The sequence below is a fragment of the Pleurodeles waltl genome, chromosome 3_1 (genome assembly GCF_031143425.1).
Source record: "Pleurodeles waltl isolate 20211129_DDA chromosome 3_1, aPleWal1.hap1.20221129, whole genome shotgun sequence".
In the NCBI taxonomy this organism is placed as follows: domain Eukaryota; kingdom Metazoa; phylum Chordata; class Amphibia; order Caudata; family Salamandridae; genus Pleurodeles; species Pleurodeles waltl.
The window spans coordinates 182,685,008-182,704,625 of NC_090440.1; the positions used below are offsets into that span (position 1 = coordinate 182,685,008).

The window sequence follows — 19,618 nt, forward strand, 5'->3', positions numbered from 1 at the left end:
AACAAGCATTTGCAATGCAACAAGTCTCGCGTTTGCTCATGTTAGAGCTGATAATGTTGTAAACTCCTAACCTGAATTTTCACCTATCGGCAAAAGTAACCCTAAAAAGTGCAATTAACTGTGTAAAGCGCTCAACTTCTGCCAAGCGAAATCGCACTAGGAAAATAGAGAAAAAGTAGTCCACGTACCGGACAGAAAACAGCGAGCCTCGCATGTTTTCTGTACTTGGGTCGATGCGCTCGAGGAGGGCTGGCCACCGGAAAAGGCATGACGTATGCATGCCTTCGACTAATGAAAGCAAGCAGATTTTAATAGGCAAGCCCACGAACCAATGAAAAAAAACTGAAGTGACGTCGACAGAGCTCCGAGCCCTTTTCTAATACCTAAAGCGTCTCGCTGCGATACGCATGCGCGAGCGCATGCGACGCAGGCTCGACTCTAAAAAGATTCAGACAATGAGGCGGAAGCTTAAGCTCTCCTATGCCCCCTTGAGGCCACTATAGGTCAGATTTCAAAACGCAAGTCTGAGAATAATATTGGATGAGCTTCTAACTGGAGAGGAGGGAGGGATGCATGTGAATATATAAAATATATCAATGTTGGAAAGTTACAGCTAAGTAACTGACTTCTTCCCCAACATTAGATTCACATGCCTGAATCAGAATAGCAAGCAGTACACAATATAGAAGTGGGAAGCAAGCTCACCTTTACCAGAACAGGTTTCTCAGGAGTGCCCATCCCACTGATGCGTCGGCTCACAGGTACCCACCAAACTGCAGTTTAGGAGATGGAAAGGGGGCAAAAGCAGAGGCAAGATCTTTTCTGATTGTCACTGATGCTTGACTGGAGAGCACTTTGTCCCTGATGATCTTTTGTAAGGCTGTCTTTCAATAGGATTGCGGGAGTATCATTGATCATATCAAGATTATCTTTGAGCATAATAAGATCCACATCTGCGATACTTTAGGAGACCCAAAGCTTCTGCAGTATCTGTTTTTACATTTCAATAGTGTTTATTAGAATATTGGCATATAGCAAACACATAACAATGCCTTCAAAGGTAAACAGCCCAAGAAAGGTGTCCGGAACCATTTGTTCCCTTCCGACCCCAAACCAGAACAATTGTATAATAAACCATCAACGTTTACATGTCAGAAACGGCAGGGTGTCTTGTAGCAAAGCAAGGTATTAGTGTGGCATCGAGTAGGCCCAGAGCACGGAGGTTCCTTAGGCATGTCTAATCCCAAAGGTCAGAGTTCAAGTAGGTAAGCACTGGCTCCCATAATTTAGGAAACAGCTGAGGCTTGTCCACCAAGTCGTATGTGATATTCTCATAGCCTAGCAGTTGCCACAACTTGTGAAACAAGAGTTTTTAGAAGGGGTTAGTGGATTTCCCCTCCACCCCCCAAACTGAATGTTTGGCAGCTAGGAACAGGTGGGGAAATCTGTTTGCCCGCCATGGAGTAGGTAAAATTCCTCAGCGGGTCTGCCCAAGATAACACATTCTTGGAGTTTGTCCTGTATTTGAGTTTAGACCCTGAAAAGCCTGATCCACGTTTGCCAAAAAGATTAAGGCCATTGAAGGGCATGCCCAAAATCTCTGATTGCACTGCAGGACGGAAGGCTGGGGACTTTAGCCAAACTTGCCTTCTTAACACCATTTCTCCTGTAAGCGGACGAAAACTAGTATTGGAGACATCCACCGCTGCATTATAATAAAAGAATAAGTGAGTTTTCCTTCTTTAAGGATAGCTCCAGCTGTCTCTTGTTCGAGAATGAGTTCAAACAATGGGGCAATATCACACATCATCTGACAATCATAAGAGCCTAATACTGCTAAAGCATTGGCTAATTTGATGAAGGTTGGTGCGATAGATAAGATTTTTTTTGCCTAAATTGGGTATACTTCGACTATCTCTATCTGGAGGGCTGGAGAATGGTATACGTGGATTTTTAGATCTTTGAGCCTCTCAGGCGACAACTAAATCCAGCTTAGTATGCCCAATGAGACAAGCTGGTGCGGATTTTGGAGCCTTATATGTTTTCTCCATGCGAGGTATCACTGCCAGAACTGTAGCCATTAACTTGAGACTTTCCAACCAGGTAAAATCTAAAATTGGTATAGCTCTTACAGGCTTCCTAGGGTGCTCCTTAAGGGTGTTAATGAAACATTGTTGATCTGTGAATTTCATTGTAAAATTAACCTTCTTCACAGCTCTTTCCAAGACCGAATGAAATATAATCTGTCTGATCTTGAGGAGCAGGGCGGTCATCTCCTTTCCTTGGGGGTGAAGGGGTGGGTCACAATATCATCTGCCATATAATCTTCTCCTCTATTACCTTGTGGAAGTTCACTCGTTTCCTCATCTATATCAGAATATATAGATCGTTGGCCATATCTTCAGTTGTTGGTGGGACTAATGGTCTTTGAACAACTCTGGGTGATTATCTTGGAGATGGTCAAGGAAGTAGTAGCGACTACTGTGGATTAGATTGTGGAGGATTGTTCGGTGGTTGTAGTGGCAGTAACTTCAAATTTTTCTATCATTTGCTCAATGTAGATAAAAGGCCAGAGGCACCTGAACTACTTGAGGTCATCTGTGTTACTGAGGAGGTATGCTAGATTTTCAAGCATTAAGACTATAATCCTGTAGGTAATCATAGCCTCAATAATAGCAATTTTTATCTATGTCCTTTCCAAAAGGTGAGATGTACTTCATGTTTAGTTGTGTTGGATGATATGTAGTTTGCATAGCAGTCTCCTGCCTCCTCTATCTGATCAGATTGTAATATCTGAATTGGTAGCAATGTTGATACCGACAATGGTGAAAGTAAAAGTCCGAAAAAGTATTGTTTATTGGTGTTCTCGTCATCGGTTTTGTCATGGACTGCATAGATTCTACCGTCAACTGTGCCACAGTCAACTGATTTGTCGCAGTCATCATGGATGGTCTTGTCGTTGAAATTTTGTAGATTTTGAATTCTTCAGATGTTGATCCTGCCTGTGTATATAATGTTCTCTTAGATGCATGTTTTCCTTATTTCATGACAGAAGGGGTGGCTGCAAGCGCTGTTCCAAACAAGTCCAATTCAGGAAACTGAATAAGTCTCCTTTTTTGCGCTGCCTTCGTGGAAGCGTTTGGAGGTGCACTTTTCACAGAATCTTTCCCAGAAGAAGGTGCATTTCCTTTAGAAGGTGGAAAGTTCTCTTTAGTCATCAGATACAATACCAACCTGCTTTGTCTGCCTTTAAGAGTCTTAGGAGAAAAAATTCCTAAAATGTCACATCTGGAATCCTTAGGATTTGGATGAAGGAAATAAAATGAGGGTCATCAATGTATTTGTCTTTAAATCAACAGGATGAATAGGCCTTAAAAAAATAGATTCTTGTCTCGATCAGCCATGTGGACAGTTGGCTGTCAAGTAAGACGATCGCCCTGGCCCAGAATTTTATACAATTTCTCATAAAACAACTCACAATACTTCAGTGCTGAAGATAAGGCTGGTTCAAACAAAAGGCAGATCAAGGAAGTAACAAATTCATAGTTCACTAAAAGGTTAGAGCAAAGCTCTGCCAGGGAACTCCCGCACACACAACATGCAATAGAAATCTGAGCTATTTTGATCTCTAGGGGGGAGTAGGAGAGCTGAAGCTTCAACCTCACTGAATTAAGTTTGGGTTCTTTCAAATGAGGTGAATGTGCTGGCCATTTTACACTAACGCTGTATGCTATATCTATATTTTACACTGTATAGTGTTATTTTAGTGTACCGGGGACTCCCAGCCTGGCGACGGGGAATAGTTCAAGCATGTGAATATATACAAGATCTAATGCTGGAGAAGAACAAGTACTTACCTTTAGTAATTCTCATACTGGTGGATAAACTATCTAAACACAAATACCTCACTTCTGAGTGTCTCTGGGCTGGATCTGCATTTCTTCAAGCAAGTGCTCCTGCACATTGGCATGTGGTGCCAACAGACTGACAATCACACTTGGCCACACCAGAGGGTGATTCAACTAGTATGGGTTTTTTGTATCGCTTTACCAGTAAACAAAAAAAAGGATGGTCACCAATTTGCCACGTCTTGTACAAGAGCTGTTGAAGCTATGCTCTCTGTTCAGGTCTAACTAATGATGCCTCTTTTCCTTAAAGGAATGTAGCAGAGAGAAAAAAACAATGGAGGGTAAGGGGGTGTCCCACATAGAAGGGTTATGGCTTTCAGCAGAACAAAGCAGGAGTCCTCAGCGTCAAGTTGTCATGGAAGATTATGTTCAGGCATTGCACTATCAGCACTTAACAGTGACCCAACACGAACAAGTATTTGCGATCAGAAACAGCACCTTGATGGCGCGCAGTTGCAAAGTACAGCTGGGAATGGCGTCCACTTTAGAAATACAAGGACCAGGTTAATGCCTGATCAGGACATGAAATGCTCTGATGGGAACATGGGTATCAGTTCTTTGAAAAATATCATTACAACTGGTGGCTAGAACAAAGGCTGACTGGCCAAATTCAAAAATGGATTAGAAGGGCTGATATAAAACATTCAATTGGGTCCACTGCAAAGCCTTGTGGGTCAAAGAGAGAACAAACAAAAGATCACACAACTTGAACTGTAGAGGATCAAGTTGATGCCCTCTGTATCAGGTCACAAAATTCGCTTCTAATGACCCAAACAAATAGATTTGGTATAACAGTCAAGTGGCATTAATACAATCCACTGCTTCGGTAGGTTAATCAGAATCGTTCAGTTGCCACTCAATCTCTATGCATAGAGGTGTAGAAAGTGGAGATTTGGGTGCAAGACCCAGTAGTGTTGCTTCGACAGGAGGTCGACTGATTGCAGGGCAAAAGCTCAAGCTCAACCAATAGGAGTACCACACTCTCCTGGCCCAATCCAGCATTAAAGAGGATCTGAAACCAGTCCATCTTGATCTTCAGAACTCTGGGCAGGAAATATAGGATTGGAAAGGAGCACAGGAGACCCGCACCCCCACCCCCACCCCCCACTGCAGACAGTATGAGTTTCCACAATGATCCTTTTAATGGAAACTTTAAAGCATGGTGATCGTGACATTGTGCTTTCTTTGCAGTGGTGAAAAGATCCAGCCAAGGCACACCCAATTGGCTAAGATGCAATGTGCCAACTCCGGATGAAGATGCCATTCATAGTCTGCCAACTGACATTTAATGAGCTTGTCTGCCCTGGTGTTGAGCAATCCAAGCAAATGACTGGCTACTAGCCAGATCCTCGCAGATCCAGACATGTCCAAAGAAGCAGTGAATCCTGTCACAAGTTCCAACACCCCATGCCATCTTACATGTTGCCGGACATGACAGTTGCATTGTCCAAAAGGACCTGAACTTACTTCCGCTTGATGGATGGGACTAAGGCCTTCAGAGTCAACCAAACAGCACAAAGCTCCAAATGAAAAATGAAGAGCTTCTGCTCCAATGGGGACCAGAGCTCTTTGATCTTAGATTTCTACTTCTCTCAGATTACAACTCCAACTTAGAGATGACATATATGTCACTACTATTTGCTCTGGTTGGAATAGGAGCGTGGCCTGCCATACAATAGGTTACTCTCCACCAACCATCTCTGGAGTTCTCCTTGGAGAAGCAAATGCAGTCTGAAAGACAGCCCTGGTGTTGTGACCACTGAAAAGGAAAGCTCCACTGAATGGCTCACATGTGTGAACGGGCACAAGAAACCAGAAGGGTGCATAAGGCCAGGAGCATAAAAAGCATCAGAACCTAACAGGGCAGAATCCAGGACTGATCCTGAAACACAGGGATATCCTGAAAGGGCACACAACGAACGAGTTACTTACCTTCGGTAACGACTTTTCTGGTGGATACATTAGCTACCTGTGGATTCCTCACCTCATGAATACTCCCATGGCGCCAGCATTCGACGGAAATCTTCTTACTAGTCTCTGCACGTCGACGAGGACGTCACTGTCTCGCACGCGACGCCGTCTGACGTCATACAGGCAATAAGAGGTCCTCGACGACGTGCAGACGTCAGTACCAATCATTTTTTTACGTGCATGAGAACAACCAGGCAATGCAATGAAAGAGCAAGGCAACATCCATTATATTGTAAAATACACCACATTGTATGAATAACTGTAAATCTTTTTATGTACATATATATATATATATAAAACTCTCTCTTTTAAAATATATACACACACCAAGTATATACATAAAGATATATACACATATATATATACAAATATATTATATATATACATCTATTGCACCCTCAAGGACCAAGAGGAGCGCACTCAAGGATTACTTGGCAAGACCATAAAGGCAACGGGGAGGCGGGCGGGACCGTGAGGAATCCACAGGTAGCTAATGTATCCACCAGAAAAGTCGTTACCGAAGGTAAGTAACTCGTTCTTCTGATGGATACAACTACCTGTGGATTCCTCACCTCATGAATAGAGTCCCAAAGCAGTACCACGCCCGGCGGTGGGTGCCTAAATGGTCAAACCAAGAAATCCTGCAGCACTGACCGTGCAAAATGGCCGTCCCTTCTAACCTCAGAATCTAAACAGTAATGTTTTGCAAAAGTGTGAAGGGACGACCAAGTTGCGGCCTTGCAGATGTCGACCACAGGAACACCTCTGGCTAAGGCCGAAGTGGCCGACTTAGCTCTGGTGGAATGAGCTCTAATGCCCTCAGGAGGATCCTTCTTTGCCAAAGAGTAACATATTTTAATGCAAAGAACAACCCACCTGGATAGTGTTCTCTTGTGGACTGCCTTTCCTCTCCTCTTGCCCACGTATCCAATAAACAGCTGATCCTCCAGCCTGAAATCCCTTGTTCTATCGATAAAGAAGCTCAACGCTCTCTTTGGGTCCAGACGGTGCAGTCTTTCTTCCTCTTTGGAAGGATGAGGCGGAGGATAGAACGTGGACAAAGTAATTGCCTGGGCCAAATGGAAGGGTGAAACAACCTTCGGGAGGAAAGCAGCCTTGGTCCTCAACACCACCTTATCCCCATAAAAAGTTGTATAAGGGGGTTTTACTGATAAGGCCTGCAACTCACTCACTCTCCTTGCTGATGTTATAGCTATTAGGAAGACTGTTTTTAAAACCAAATACCTCAAGGGGCAAGAATGCATAGGTTCAAAAGGGGACCCCATAAGGAAAGTCAGGACTAAGGACAAATCCCATTGCGGCATAACGAATGGCTTTGGAGGATATTGATTTAGAAGACCTTTCAAGAATCTGATAACAATAGGGGATTTAAATAAAGATGGTTGGTCTGGAAGACATATGAAGGCTGACAAGGCCGATAAATAACCTTTAATGGTAGCCACTGCACAACCTTTTTGCGCCAGAGATAGAGCAAAAGACAAAATGTCCGCTAGATGAGCATGTAAGGGATCAATCTGCCTCTCTCCACACCACGCAACAAATTTAGACCACCTATTAGCGTAGATAGATTTAGTGGAGTGTCGCCTGGCCGCTAATATAACATCCACTACCTCAGGCGGGAGAGAGAAGGAACTCAGGTTGCCCCGTTCAATCTCCAGGCATGTAGGTGCAGACTCTGGAGGTTGGGGTGTAGAACCTGCCCCTGCGACTGCGAGAGGAGGTCTGCCCTGAAAGGGAGACGGAGCGGCGGGCACGTTGAGAGTTGGAGAAGATCGGAGTACCACACCCTCCTTGGCCAATCCGGAGCTATTAAGATTACTAGAGCCCGGTCTTGGCGAATCTTCCTCAATACTCGAGGAATCAAGGGTATGGGAGGAAACGCGTAAAACAACTGGCCGCACCAGGTCATTTGAAACGCGTCCCCCAACGCTTCCTGCATCGGATACTGAAGGCTGCAGAACAACGGACAATGCGCGTTCTCTCGAGTGGCGAACAGATCTACCCGAGGAAACCCCCACTTCTGGAAGATTAAACGGACTTGATCTGGATGGAGACGCCACTCGTGGTCTGCCGAGAAGTGGCGACTGAGACTGTCCGCACGCACGTTCAAAACTCCGGCCAGATGGTTTGCTATCAAGCAAATCCGATGGTCCTTTGCCCAGGACCATAGTCGAAGAGCTTCTCTGCAGAGAAGGTACGACCCCACTCCTCCCTGCTTGTTTATGTACCACATCGTGGTAGTATTGTCCGTTAGGACCTGTACCGACTGACCACGAAGGGAAGGGAGGAAGGCCTTGAGAGCCAGACGTACAGCCCGTAACTCTAACAGATTGATGTGAAAAATCTGTTCCTCTGGAGACCAAAGACCTTTGATCTCCAGATCCCCCAGATGAGCTCCCCACCCTAGAGTGGAAGCATCCGTTATGACTGTTGTCACTGGTGGCGACTGCTGGAACGGCTTTCCTTGTGAAAGATTGTTGCTTGCAATCCACCACTTCAAATCCACAGCAGCATCTCTGGAGATCTTGACAGTACCCTCTAGATCCCCTCTGTGTTGAGACCACTGCCTTCGGAGGCACCACTGAAGAGCCCTCATGTGCCAGCGAGCATGCGTGACCAACAGAATGCAGGAGGCAAAAAGACCGAGCAGACGAAGGACCTTGAGGACTGGAACTACCGCTCCATTTCGAAACATTGGAACCAAATCCTGAATATCTTGAATCCGCTGAGGCGGAGGAAAGGCCCGACCCAATGTTGTATCCAGTACTGCCCCTATGAACAGGAGGCGCTGAGAGGGCTCTAGGTGAGATTTGGGCTCGTTCACCGAAAAGCCCAGGTCGAACAACAACTGGGTTGTTGACTGCAGATGACGCAACACAAGCTCCGGGGACTTGGCTTTGATTAACCAATCGTCCAAGTAAGGGAATACTGCTATCCCCTTCCTTCTGAGCTCTGCCGCAACCACCGACATCACCTTCGTGAAGACTCGAGGTGCTGAAGTAAGACCAAACGGAAGGACCGCGAACTGGTAGTGTTGCGATCCCACCACAAACCGGAGATACTTCCTGTGTGACTTGAGTATCGGGATATGAAAGTAAGCATCCTGCAAGTCGACAGACACCATCCAGTCTTCCATGTTCAACGCCAAAAGCACCTGTGCTAGGGTCAGCATCTTGAACTTTTCCTGCTTGAGGAACCAATTCAAGATCCTCAGGTCCAGAATTGGTCTCAAACGACCATCCTTCTTGGGAATCAGGAAATACCTTGAGTAAACTCCTTGACCCCTTTCCTGCTCCGGGACCAACTCCACCGCGCCCTTTAAAAGGAGGACTTCTACCTCCTGTTCTAGCAACAGGAGGTGTTCTTGTGAACAATACGAAGGGCGGGGCGGGATGAGGGGCGGAAACTCCCGAAAGGGAAGGGTGTAGCCTTTTCCCACAACACTGAGAACCCAAGTGTCCGACGTAACAGTCTCCCATTTGGTGAGAAAATGCTGTAATCTTCCCCCTACAGGAGAGGAGTGAGTGGGAAATGGTGGAAGCCTAAGGCTGCTTCCCCTGCTGCACCCCGCCAGAGGATGAGAAAGAGGCAGAGTGCTGCTGAGAAGCTCCCCTGGTGCGGACCCTACCCCTCCCCCTAAAAGATCTATAGGGATGGGAAGAGGCAGGTTGCTGATATCTTCCCCGAAAGGAAGAGGAGGAAGAGCCACGCCCAAATCCACGAAACCTCCTGAAGAATCTGGAAGAGGCCGTGGAAGAAGGAGCTTGGAGTCCCAGCGACTTAGCCGTGGCCCTGCTCTCCTTAAACCGTTCCAAGGCCGAATCAGCCTTAGCCCCAAACAGTTTGTCCCCATCAAACGGGAGATCCAACAATGTGGACTGTACATCTGTCGAAAAGCCCGAGTTACGGAGCCAGGCCTGTCTCCTTTCCACCACAGTTGTGCCCATTGCTCTGGCTACCGAGTCGGTGGTATCCAGTCCCGTCTGGATAATTTGGGTCGCAGCAGCCTGGGCATCAGAGACAAGATCCAAAAGACCCTGGGGAAGCTCTGTAAACGAAGAGGAGATGTCATCCATCAGAGCATGAATATACCTCCCCAGGATACAGGTTGCATTGGTGGCTTTTAATGCCAGACTGCAGGATGAAAAAATCTTCTTCGACTGCGCCTCCAGCTTTTTTGAGTCTCTGTCCCCAGGCACCGTCGGAAAAGAACCAGGCGCTGACTTGGACGAACAGGAGGCCTGCACAACCAAGCTCTCCGGCGTAGGGTGCCTAGATAGGAAACCAGGATCAGTTGGAGCCGTCCGATACCTCCTGGCCACGGCTCTGTGAACTGCTGGGGAAGATGCCGGCTTCTTCCACACCTCTAAAACCGGATCCAGCAGAGCGTCATTAAAAGGTAATAGAGGCTCCGCCGCGGCTGAGGCCGGATGCAACACCTCTGTCAAAAGGTTTTGTTTCGCCTCCACCACCGGCAAAGGCAGGTCCAAAAAATTACCTGCCTTCCGTACCACTGTATGAAAGGAAGCAGCTTCCTCGGTATATTCCCCCGGGGACGAAAGGTCCCACTCAGGGGAAGTGTCCAGCCCACTGGCCGACTCCAGTCCACGCAGCCCATCACCCGAGTCCTCTAGCTCTCCTTCCTCTAGAGCTCGTTGGTACTCCTGCTCCTCTAGTACCCGGAGAGCACGCCTCCTTGAATGCAGTCGTTGCTCAATCCGCGGAGTCGACAATACCTCCGCCGAAGTCGGAGATCGGCGCCGATCTTCCGAAGCCACCGACGCCGCATCCGGCGCCACAGGTAACTTCGGCGCCGACTGAAGAGCAGATGAAACGGATGGACCCACCGGAGTCACAGGCCGAAATCTCGACGTCGACGGGATGGGAATCCCTGGGGCCAATCCCTCCGAAGCCATCGGAGCGGCCACCGGCGCCGACACTGGCGCCGAGCCCACGTTCCCAAACGGGAGAAAGGGCATAAAGGGTGCCGGCCGAAGAGGCGCAGGATCACCCAAAGAAAAGGCCAAAGGCCCAGCCGGAGCACCCCCTGGAGCCATCTGCTGGAAGATGGCATACATCGCATTCAAGAATGCGGAACTATCGGCTCCAGGGGTGGGAAAAGCCGGATACTGGGGTACCTGACTCGGAGGCGACCCCGACGCCGGCCTCGGCGTCTGCGCCGGAGAAAACACTTGAGGCTCCAATACCTCAATCACCGACGCCTGTCCAGGCGAAGTTGGAGACGCCGGAGAGAGCAACGGCGTCGAAGGATGCGGCGTCATCGTGGGGCTGATCTCCCATGTCCTCCGGCGCCGATCCGGAGACCTGGAACGAGCCTCCCTTGAATGACGCCGAGATTCTCTACGGCGCCGGGAGTCTCGATGACGCCGATGTTTTGGAGAAGACTTTTTCTTATGATGCTTCTCCTTTGACTTGGCCATAAACAGCTTCGCCTCGCGTTCTTTAAGGGCCTTCGGATTCATGTGCTGACACGAATCACAAGTCGAGACGTCGTGGTCGGAGCTCAAACAGCAAAGGCAATCGGAATGAGGATCCGTCACCGACATCTTGCCTCCACACTCACGACAAGGCTTAAATCCAGACTTTCTCTGCGACATTATTTCCACAGAGAAAGAGTACGCAGCAAGATATACACTGTAACCGCAAGAGTAACAGTTGCTCCCTCGAAGATAACCGTTTCGAATGCACGGAAAAAAGGGAACTGACGTCTGCACGTCGTCGAGGACCTCTTATTGCCTGTATGACGTCAGACGGCGTCGCGTGCGAGACAGTGACGTCCTCGTCGACGTGCAGAGACTAGTAAAAAGATTTCCGTCGAATGCTGGCGCCATGGGAGTATTCATGAGGTGAGGAATCCACAGGTAGTTGTATCCATCAGAATATATACTTATGGAGGTTGCAGTCTTTAAACAACTCATACTCAAAATCAGCCGCATCACCAAATAGTCTGGAACCATCAAAAGGCGATCCAAAAGGCATCTCTACTCCACAGGAGAAGTCTGTTGCATGCATCCAGGCACGATACTTGATTATATGCTTGGCATATGCTTTGCATTTTTCCTGCCCCTCACAGCATTCATTTATCTGAATGCACATTACAATTTATAAATGTGTGGCTTTGGTCGTGATATTATGTGTGTTAACAGTAGAACTATAGTATGTATAAAAAGCTTTTATATAGGATGTTAGTTTTAGACAAATGTGCAATAGAATGTAGACTTTTTCATTTAACATCAAAAACCATAAGGCTTGTTTTTCTCATAATATTGGGCAACAGTACAAAATATAGATGCAGACATTTAGCAGTGTGTGGAGCTTCGGTATCAGAAGGTCAAGCACTAGGGCTGCGGGCTGGTGCCACCTGAAATGACAGAAGCAAAGGAAGGCTGCAGAGAGAGGAGTGAAAGGCAGGTGTACTAATGACCATCTAGGAAACCTATTTTAATAGCGTTTTGCTGGACTCAACATAATGCAATTAAATTTGAGCTAATTGTTACCTGATATGTTGGCAGTTTTGATCTGGTTTACCTGCACTGCATTTCTGCTTTTCACCATAAACGTTCATCTCTGTAAGAACGGTTATACATTTAATAAGCACTACAACTGGGCTTTAACATTTAATAAAGCCTTTTAAAAATATAGTTTGGGTATCTTGCGTTGGTCCAACTTTGGGGGAAATTGTTTCAGAACTTAAATAAATGTATTCCTGACAGTCTGACAGGACTGAGCGATATGCATTATTAAGGGAAGCCATTCTTCTGGTACACTGTTGTATTTCTGCTTGAATTTCTGGGTTGATGAAAACTAGCAAAGGTTGGGAGCCGAGGTCTGGATCTGAATTAAAGGGCGCAGAAAGAAAGGAGTTGATGAAAGTACGTATGGGCAGTGGCTCGATGTAGCTCTGGCCCGTCACTTCTGGTGCAATGGTAGTCTGCTGTGGAGTCCAACGGCGCCACATTATGGTGTCAATAGCTGTTGCTTCAAAAAAAAAAAATCAGATGCATTCTGGCACCTGGGAATATTCCAAAGGTGAGGAGCTGCAGTTAAAGGTATCCGTCAGAATCACAGTAGGAAGAGAAAAATTCAGTGGTAATGTCAAGGCAGCTTATTTTGGGGAATGTTAGAACAATATGGTTAAAATATATATTTTTGCCCACTAAAATCAGCAGCATAGAATAAAAAGTAAACTAGTTTAGATCAGTAACTGCTCCAAAAAAAACTGGAGTGAAAAAAAGGAAAATGTCCCATTTGCCTAAAAAAAAATAGAGTTTATTGTTTTTACACCAACACTTGTATTGAAAAGGTTAACTTGAATTTATAATCAACATAATAAAATAAATAATCATCAGTAATCATTTATTCAGCGAATACAGTATCCTAGATGTAACAGACTTTCACCAGCTCAATGCAAATCAGTCGATGGAAAGTAATATTTATAAACCGATAACTAGGAGCCTTCGCCCTCGTAAAAAAATAAATTTAAAAAAAAAAAAAAACTCAGAAAAAGCAACTGTAGGAAAGCAGATGCAATGTTCGGTTTGGAGCATGAATTTGGAACGATACTGTCCGATCGATTTATTATTTATAAAGACACAGCTGCAGTTAAGTGTCTGTAGTGTGTCACTCTGCATGAAAAATCGGACGACACTGATTGGGATCATGACAAAACACCCAACTGGGTACTTGTAATCTATGAGAAGAGTAGTTGGCCAATTGTGATTCCAGGTTATAGGGACTGTAACTATACAGCCCAACCATATCCAAGGCAAAGAAAGAGTACTGCGATGAAAAAGGAAACTTATACGGGAGGAAACGTAGCATCCCATTCAGAGGCAGAGAGCACTAGAATAATCTTTTACAAGACTCATGCTTACCTGTGCAGTACTCTTTACCAGTGTGTTGTGGCACGATGATCGGGCGGTAGACAACGGGTTCTGACTCCAGAATGTTTTCATCATGTCGGTAGCGGGATGGTCGATCATTTGGCGTGCCCCCAGACCGTGCACTACCACGCTTTTCATGGGTGTCAATCTCCTCAAACACTGCTGCTTTGTCAAAAAGGGCAAGATTGCCCTCAAAGTCAAAGTCTGTGTCCAGGATTTCTTCAAGTTCATCCCCAAAGCACTCGTCATCCTTGGTCTTCAGCTGTCCATTTTTCAGCCCAGTCTTCTTCGGGGTGACCTGGTTTGGGTGTCTACTGCTGGATGACCCTTGGCATAATAAATAAAAATAAAAAAACTTTTTAAAAACCACATTGATTTGTGCCTGGAACTCTGATTCAATATTTAAATTTTGTTTTTGTTTTTATAAACCATTTTTATTAGTTTTATGTAAAACAGCTTGACAGGCCAATAGGTCATTGGCACAAACAGCACAATTAACGTGGTACAACATCGAACCATCGCATGATACTCTAATGCACTTACAGGTATCACTGCCCCAATTGTCAACCTGCACCTGTCCCCTTACAATTAACCCAGACCGCTTGCCCCATTCCAGCTCCCCCACACCTTTGTATATTTGGGCAGGCGCTCTCGTATTTCGCTGGCCATCTTCTCCTGGCGATCACACCAGTCCACTCCTTGGTGCCATATTATGATCGAGGGAGCGGCCTCAGCCTTCTAATTTGCTGCAATATCTCTTTTAGCCACCAAACAGGCCACCCCCACAAATGCTCGCTGCGCTCTGCAGGGTCCCACCCCATCGAGCACCCCCAAGAGCGCCAACAATGGCTCCATTTCGACCTCCCTCTGAATAACTCGCAAGATCTCTTCCAGTACTGCCCTCCAATAACAGTTTATCTGGGGGCAGGTCCATACCAAATGAAATAAGTCTGCCCTGGGGTTTGCACAACGAGGACAGTCCGCTTGGGGCAGCAGACCCGCTATACACATCTGGTCAGGCATGAGGTATGCCTCGTGAAGGAAGTATATCTGCACCACTGGGAGTTGGGAAGCCATAACTAGGGATCGTGGGGCATTAACGCCTCCCTCCAATCTCCCTCATCGATCGGGCCCACCCATTGCTCCCATCGCTCTCAGAGTTTGTCAAGCGCCTGGGCGGTGTTACTAACCAGTGAGCGGTAAATGTGTGACACCTCCCCCCCCCCCGCCTAGTGCACCCATCGTAACCTTGGCCTCCATGGGGCTGAATTCCGGGAGTTCCGTCCTGGTCTGAATGTGTGCCTGCAGTGCATGTCTAAGCTGCAGGAACTAATGGAATTGGGATCTATGCAGCTCAAAGCGTTCCTAAAGCTCCTGAAATGATCACATGCGGGAGCCGGTCCAGACGTCTCCCAGCTGGGAGATACCTAGAAGGTCCAATTTATTGAATCCACCCAGAACTGAGACCTCCCCAAGCCACCGTCCCTGCCACAACGGCATCTGCTGGGTAAGGCGACGCCACCACCCAGTTGTCCACTGCGCAGTTCTCCACCCCTCCAACACCACCCGAGTAACCTCCGGAACACTATGCAGCAATGGATCCCCGTACAACCTCCCAAGCAAGCCAGAGAAGCCCATCGTCAAAAGCCGGGTCCGACCTCTCTCCCCCTCAACCAGTCATGAATGACCAGTAGATGCATGGCCAAATGGTATAAGTAGAGGTTGGACATTCCCAGTCCCCCTTCATAAACATCCTCTTGACAAGTATGGAATGCTAGTCGGGCGTGAACCATGCCACAAGAATCGCCACGCCATTGCCTTCATTTCACTAAACCACTTCCTAGAGATATGGTGTGGAAAATGATGAAGCATGTAGAGGAGCCGGGGAAGCACCATCATTTTATACAGCGCAATTCGGCCCAAAATACTGAGAGGGAGCAACCGCCAGCGCTGGAGATCCTCCCTGACTCTGCGAGTCAAGGGTGTTACATTGAGGGACCACGCCAACTCTGGTAAGAGTACCACGTGTATCCCAAGATACCAGAAACTATTGCAGCAGAGGGGGATAGCCTGCTGTCAGTCATAGCTTTCTCTAGCCGGGCTCAACTGGACCAGGAGGGACTTACTATGGTTTACCACCAAACCCAACGCTTCCGCAAAGAGTCCTAGGAGTTGCAGCATCCTCTGCCCCCTCCTAGCTGGGTTGGCTAAAAACACCAGTACATCATCCGCATACAGCACAATGCGATCATCCCGTTCGGTGGGCCAGGCCCACCCGTCAATCAAGGGATCCTTTCTAACCAGCTTTGCCAATAACTTTATCGCTAGAGCGAATAACAGCGGAGAGAGGGCAGCCCTGACGAGTTCCCCTCCGGATGGGGAACAAATCTGACACCACCCTGTTCACTTGCACTCACGCTGTAGGGTTACAGTAGAGGAGCCCCACCAGGGCCCAATACCGTGGGCCGAACCCTGCCCTCTCCAGCACCCCCCAAAGATAAGACCAGTCCACCATGTCACACGCTTTCTCGAAATCCATAAGGAGGAGTGCCAGCAGGGAGGACTGGAGGGCCCGATTAGCCAGCGCCACATGCAGCCGTCTGACACAATGCCTGGTACCCCTACTCAGCATGAACCCGCACTGGTCCGAATGTATCAGTGAGGGAAACACCTTTTGCAGTTTAGCCGCAAGAATTGTAGAGAAAATCTTAACCTCTGTGTTGAGGAGTGAGATTGGTTGATACTCCGAGCAATTCCGCGACGGTGGGTTCGTCTTGGGAATTACTACAATAGTTGCTTGGTCAAGCTCTGGTGGATAATCCCCCAGTCTTTTCTGCCTCATCAAACAGGGTTAGCAGATGCGGGCGAGTACGTCTCGAAACCTATTGTAGAGCTCAGCCGGAAACCCGTCCGGACCTGGAGTCTTACCTGCCGCTAACTCGGCCATGGGGGCCCCAACCTCCTCTACACTCACTGGCTCATCCAGGTCTCTTCTGTTGGCCATCGAAATCTTAGGGAAGGACACCTCATATAATAGGGGAGCATCTCTCTCTGCCATCGGTCTGGGACGCTCCTCATATAGTCTCTCATAATAGCTGGCGACAATATTTCGATTTTACTACCTATCTTTTCTACTTCTTTCTACAAGTAGATATCAGACATGCAACAAACTTTCAATCGAAGAATTAAAATGGTGTGCCTGGGCTGTGCCTTGTATTATTAAGCAGGAGGCTACTCTCTAGAGTGAAGAACCCCCACACCTCTCACGCTGTTTTTATATACAAAGGAGGAGGAGGAGTGATAGTTCTCCAGAAACAAAAAAGCCTCTATCTAAACTGGCCAGCACAATATGTTAGGCTAAAAGTTAAACATTCCGTTTTTTACGGTCCCTCAAGTTTTGCACAGCTATTTTCACAATACATGACTATCTCTATGTGTCACACAACATGGTAAGAAAAAGTGCAGCTGGACTTCGTGGCAACCATGTTTGCATAAATGAATCTGTTTTCGTATCAGCCGCTACTTCAGTGAGACTCTGAGATGAAAACCACATCAGAATAACTATGACTAGAGAAGGGGGGCAATTTAAGAAGGCTAAAAATGTGAGCAGATTAATCAACCAGAATTCAAATTTGGAGCCTTCGGTTTAAGCTCAGATCTCCTAACTAAGGATGCTCATTATTTCCCATACTGAGCTCAAAAAACTATTTTGCTCAACCTCCCAAAAGAAGCCCCACTTTAGCTTTACTCTTGGTCATCACTGGTCAGCTAAGCTGAAATTTGCCCCGCTTCAACTAGATGGGCCAAGTTCTTACTGAAAAACACACTACAAAACAAAGGCAGCAAAGCCCACATGGACAGAGTGGCACAGTGGTGTTTGTGTATGCAGGTGGTAGGAGGATAAGGCATAAAAACCGCTGATGTGCTAGAACGTGGCGTTAATTCATACTGGCGGAATAACAGCCCTTTTCTGGCTATGGGCCGCATCGTTTTAGCCCCAGGCGTTGGCCAACACAATGCTCCACCATGTACGGACAAGTTAGAACAGAGGGGTGCTTCTCTTTAATCTAAATTGAACGTGGTCCGATGCCAGCTGGAAGAGACTGCTGACTTGCTCTGCTGGCACTGTGCTCTAAAATGGCCCAATAGACCGCAAGTACTGAAGCGGGTTAGTCCTGACCCTGGCTGACCGTCAACAAACTAGGACACACGCTGGCCCCAGAAGATAGTCCCCAAGTAGTGAGAGCAGAAATAGCAAAAGGGGTTAAAAGGACAGAAAGAAAGAAAAAAATAGACTCCAGCCCTCTAAACATCCTCATAGTTAACACGAAATCTCGATTCCACTCGCCAAGACACCCTTTTGAGTGCGTTCATCTCATTAAGCAGAACGGAAATTGGCCAAACGTCAACTTGGCAGCCGGCCATCGGATACGAGGAGCCGCCTTCCCTTCAAAAGGTAAACAAATGTACCTTTCAATCAGGCCGGGCTGCCAGCAGTACCTCTTGGGAGCTGGCTGGCTTCCTGCGGTCTGCTCCTTCCAATCTTTTACAGCCAGCCCTAGCGTGAAGGCAGTGCACGGCACCGCACGGAACGCATTGTTGTGCAACTCGCCCGACCGTGCATGCGCGGTTTATGCATTGTAAATGGGCGCGAACTTTGGCACTGACTTTGCACGCGAAGCGAAGTCCGGGGCTAGGTAGACCTGCACCAACCCCGGCACAGAACATACACATAAACCCACTGGCTGTTCAAGTCCCAGATTGACCCTAGGGCTTCGGGGCAAAGGGGGCGTGCCACACGAAGCAATACAAGCATGCATGCCATGACAATCGTCGCACAGATCCCATGCTGCACAGCCGGCCCCTTAGGCTTTTTGTAAGCCAAGGTGAGGGCCAAACCAAGGCACTAGTCATAAAAATCAACAAGCGTTTGCAATACAATAGGTCTTGCATTTTCTTGAGTTGGCATTGTAAATTTATAACTGGATTTTTCTTGCCACATAAATTGGTCAACCCGGTCTCATAATTTCGTCTTTTCTTGCCATGTTTTGATGGCCACTGTCTGCTACTAACATCAGAAAGTACAAGCCCTCGAGAAGATGAATGCACTACCTTGTGTTGTGCAAACATCTGAACAGAAATTGAAAAATAAGGCTGGATAAGTGAAATGGGAAAAGCATCTTTAGGTATTACAGATATATTGTGTAATCTTTTCGGGTTAATATAAGAAGTCGTGTATTTGCCAGTCACAAAGTTACTTGCTTTTTGGTAAACATGCTTTGAATAACTTCCTTAAGCTCACATAGGCTTTGGTATGATAGATAAAATGTAGTGCAGTCATTCCATTTTATTTACATTGCACAGGTGTGTGCTAGTTGTAGGGATCAGTATGGAAAGCATTATTTGCTGCCGCCATGGAGAACCGGTATTGCTTGGTTGATCAAGAACAATAAGTAAATATGAAAAGGAGAGAGAAGATGTAAGAGAAAGAACGAGCGGGGAGATAAGTATGAACCGAAAGAGCAAGAAAATTGTATTGGAAAAGAACAGATCTAGGTAGGGTTGGGAGAAGGAAGAAAATATAGATAGGTTAGAGCAAAAGATAGAAGCAAGGGAGAAAGAATGGAAAAGAGAGATATGGATGGTAGGGAAAGACATTTCAGTCAGAGCAGGCCTCCGGATAGTGGAAGCAGACCACTTATAGAGAAAAACAGGGTGAAACAAGTAAGGAGACAATGTTGGGCATGGCTACTGAAAGTAGAGCCCCATCTAAACCAGCAAGGGGGGCAACTGCACATCAATATCATACGATAA

At 46.9% G+C, this 19,618-nt stretch overlaps 1 protein-coding gene across 1 annotated transcript in view; it reads right to left on the reverse strand.

Annotated features, from left to right (window-relative positions):
- The window catches only part of EDC3 (enhancer of mRNA decapping 3), a 268,864-nt gene that overhangs the window by 131,557 nt on the left and 117,689 nt on the right, over positions 1 to 19,618 (reverse strand). Inside the window, exon 4 of the mRNA XM_069222129.1 lies at positions 13,796 to 14,131. Coding sequence (XP_069078230.1) covers positions 13,796 to 14,131 — 336 coding nt within the window. The remainder of the gene's footprint in view (positions 1 to 13,795; positions 14,132 to 19,618) is intronic.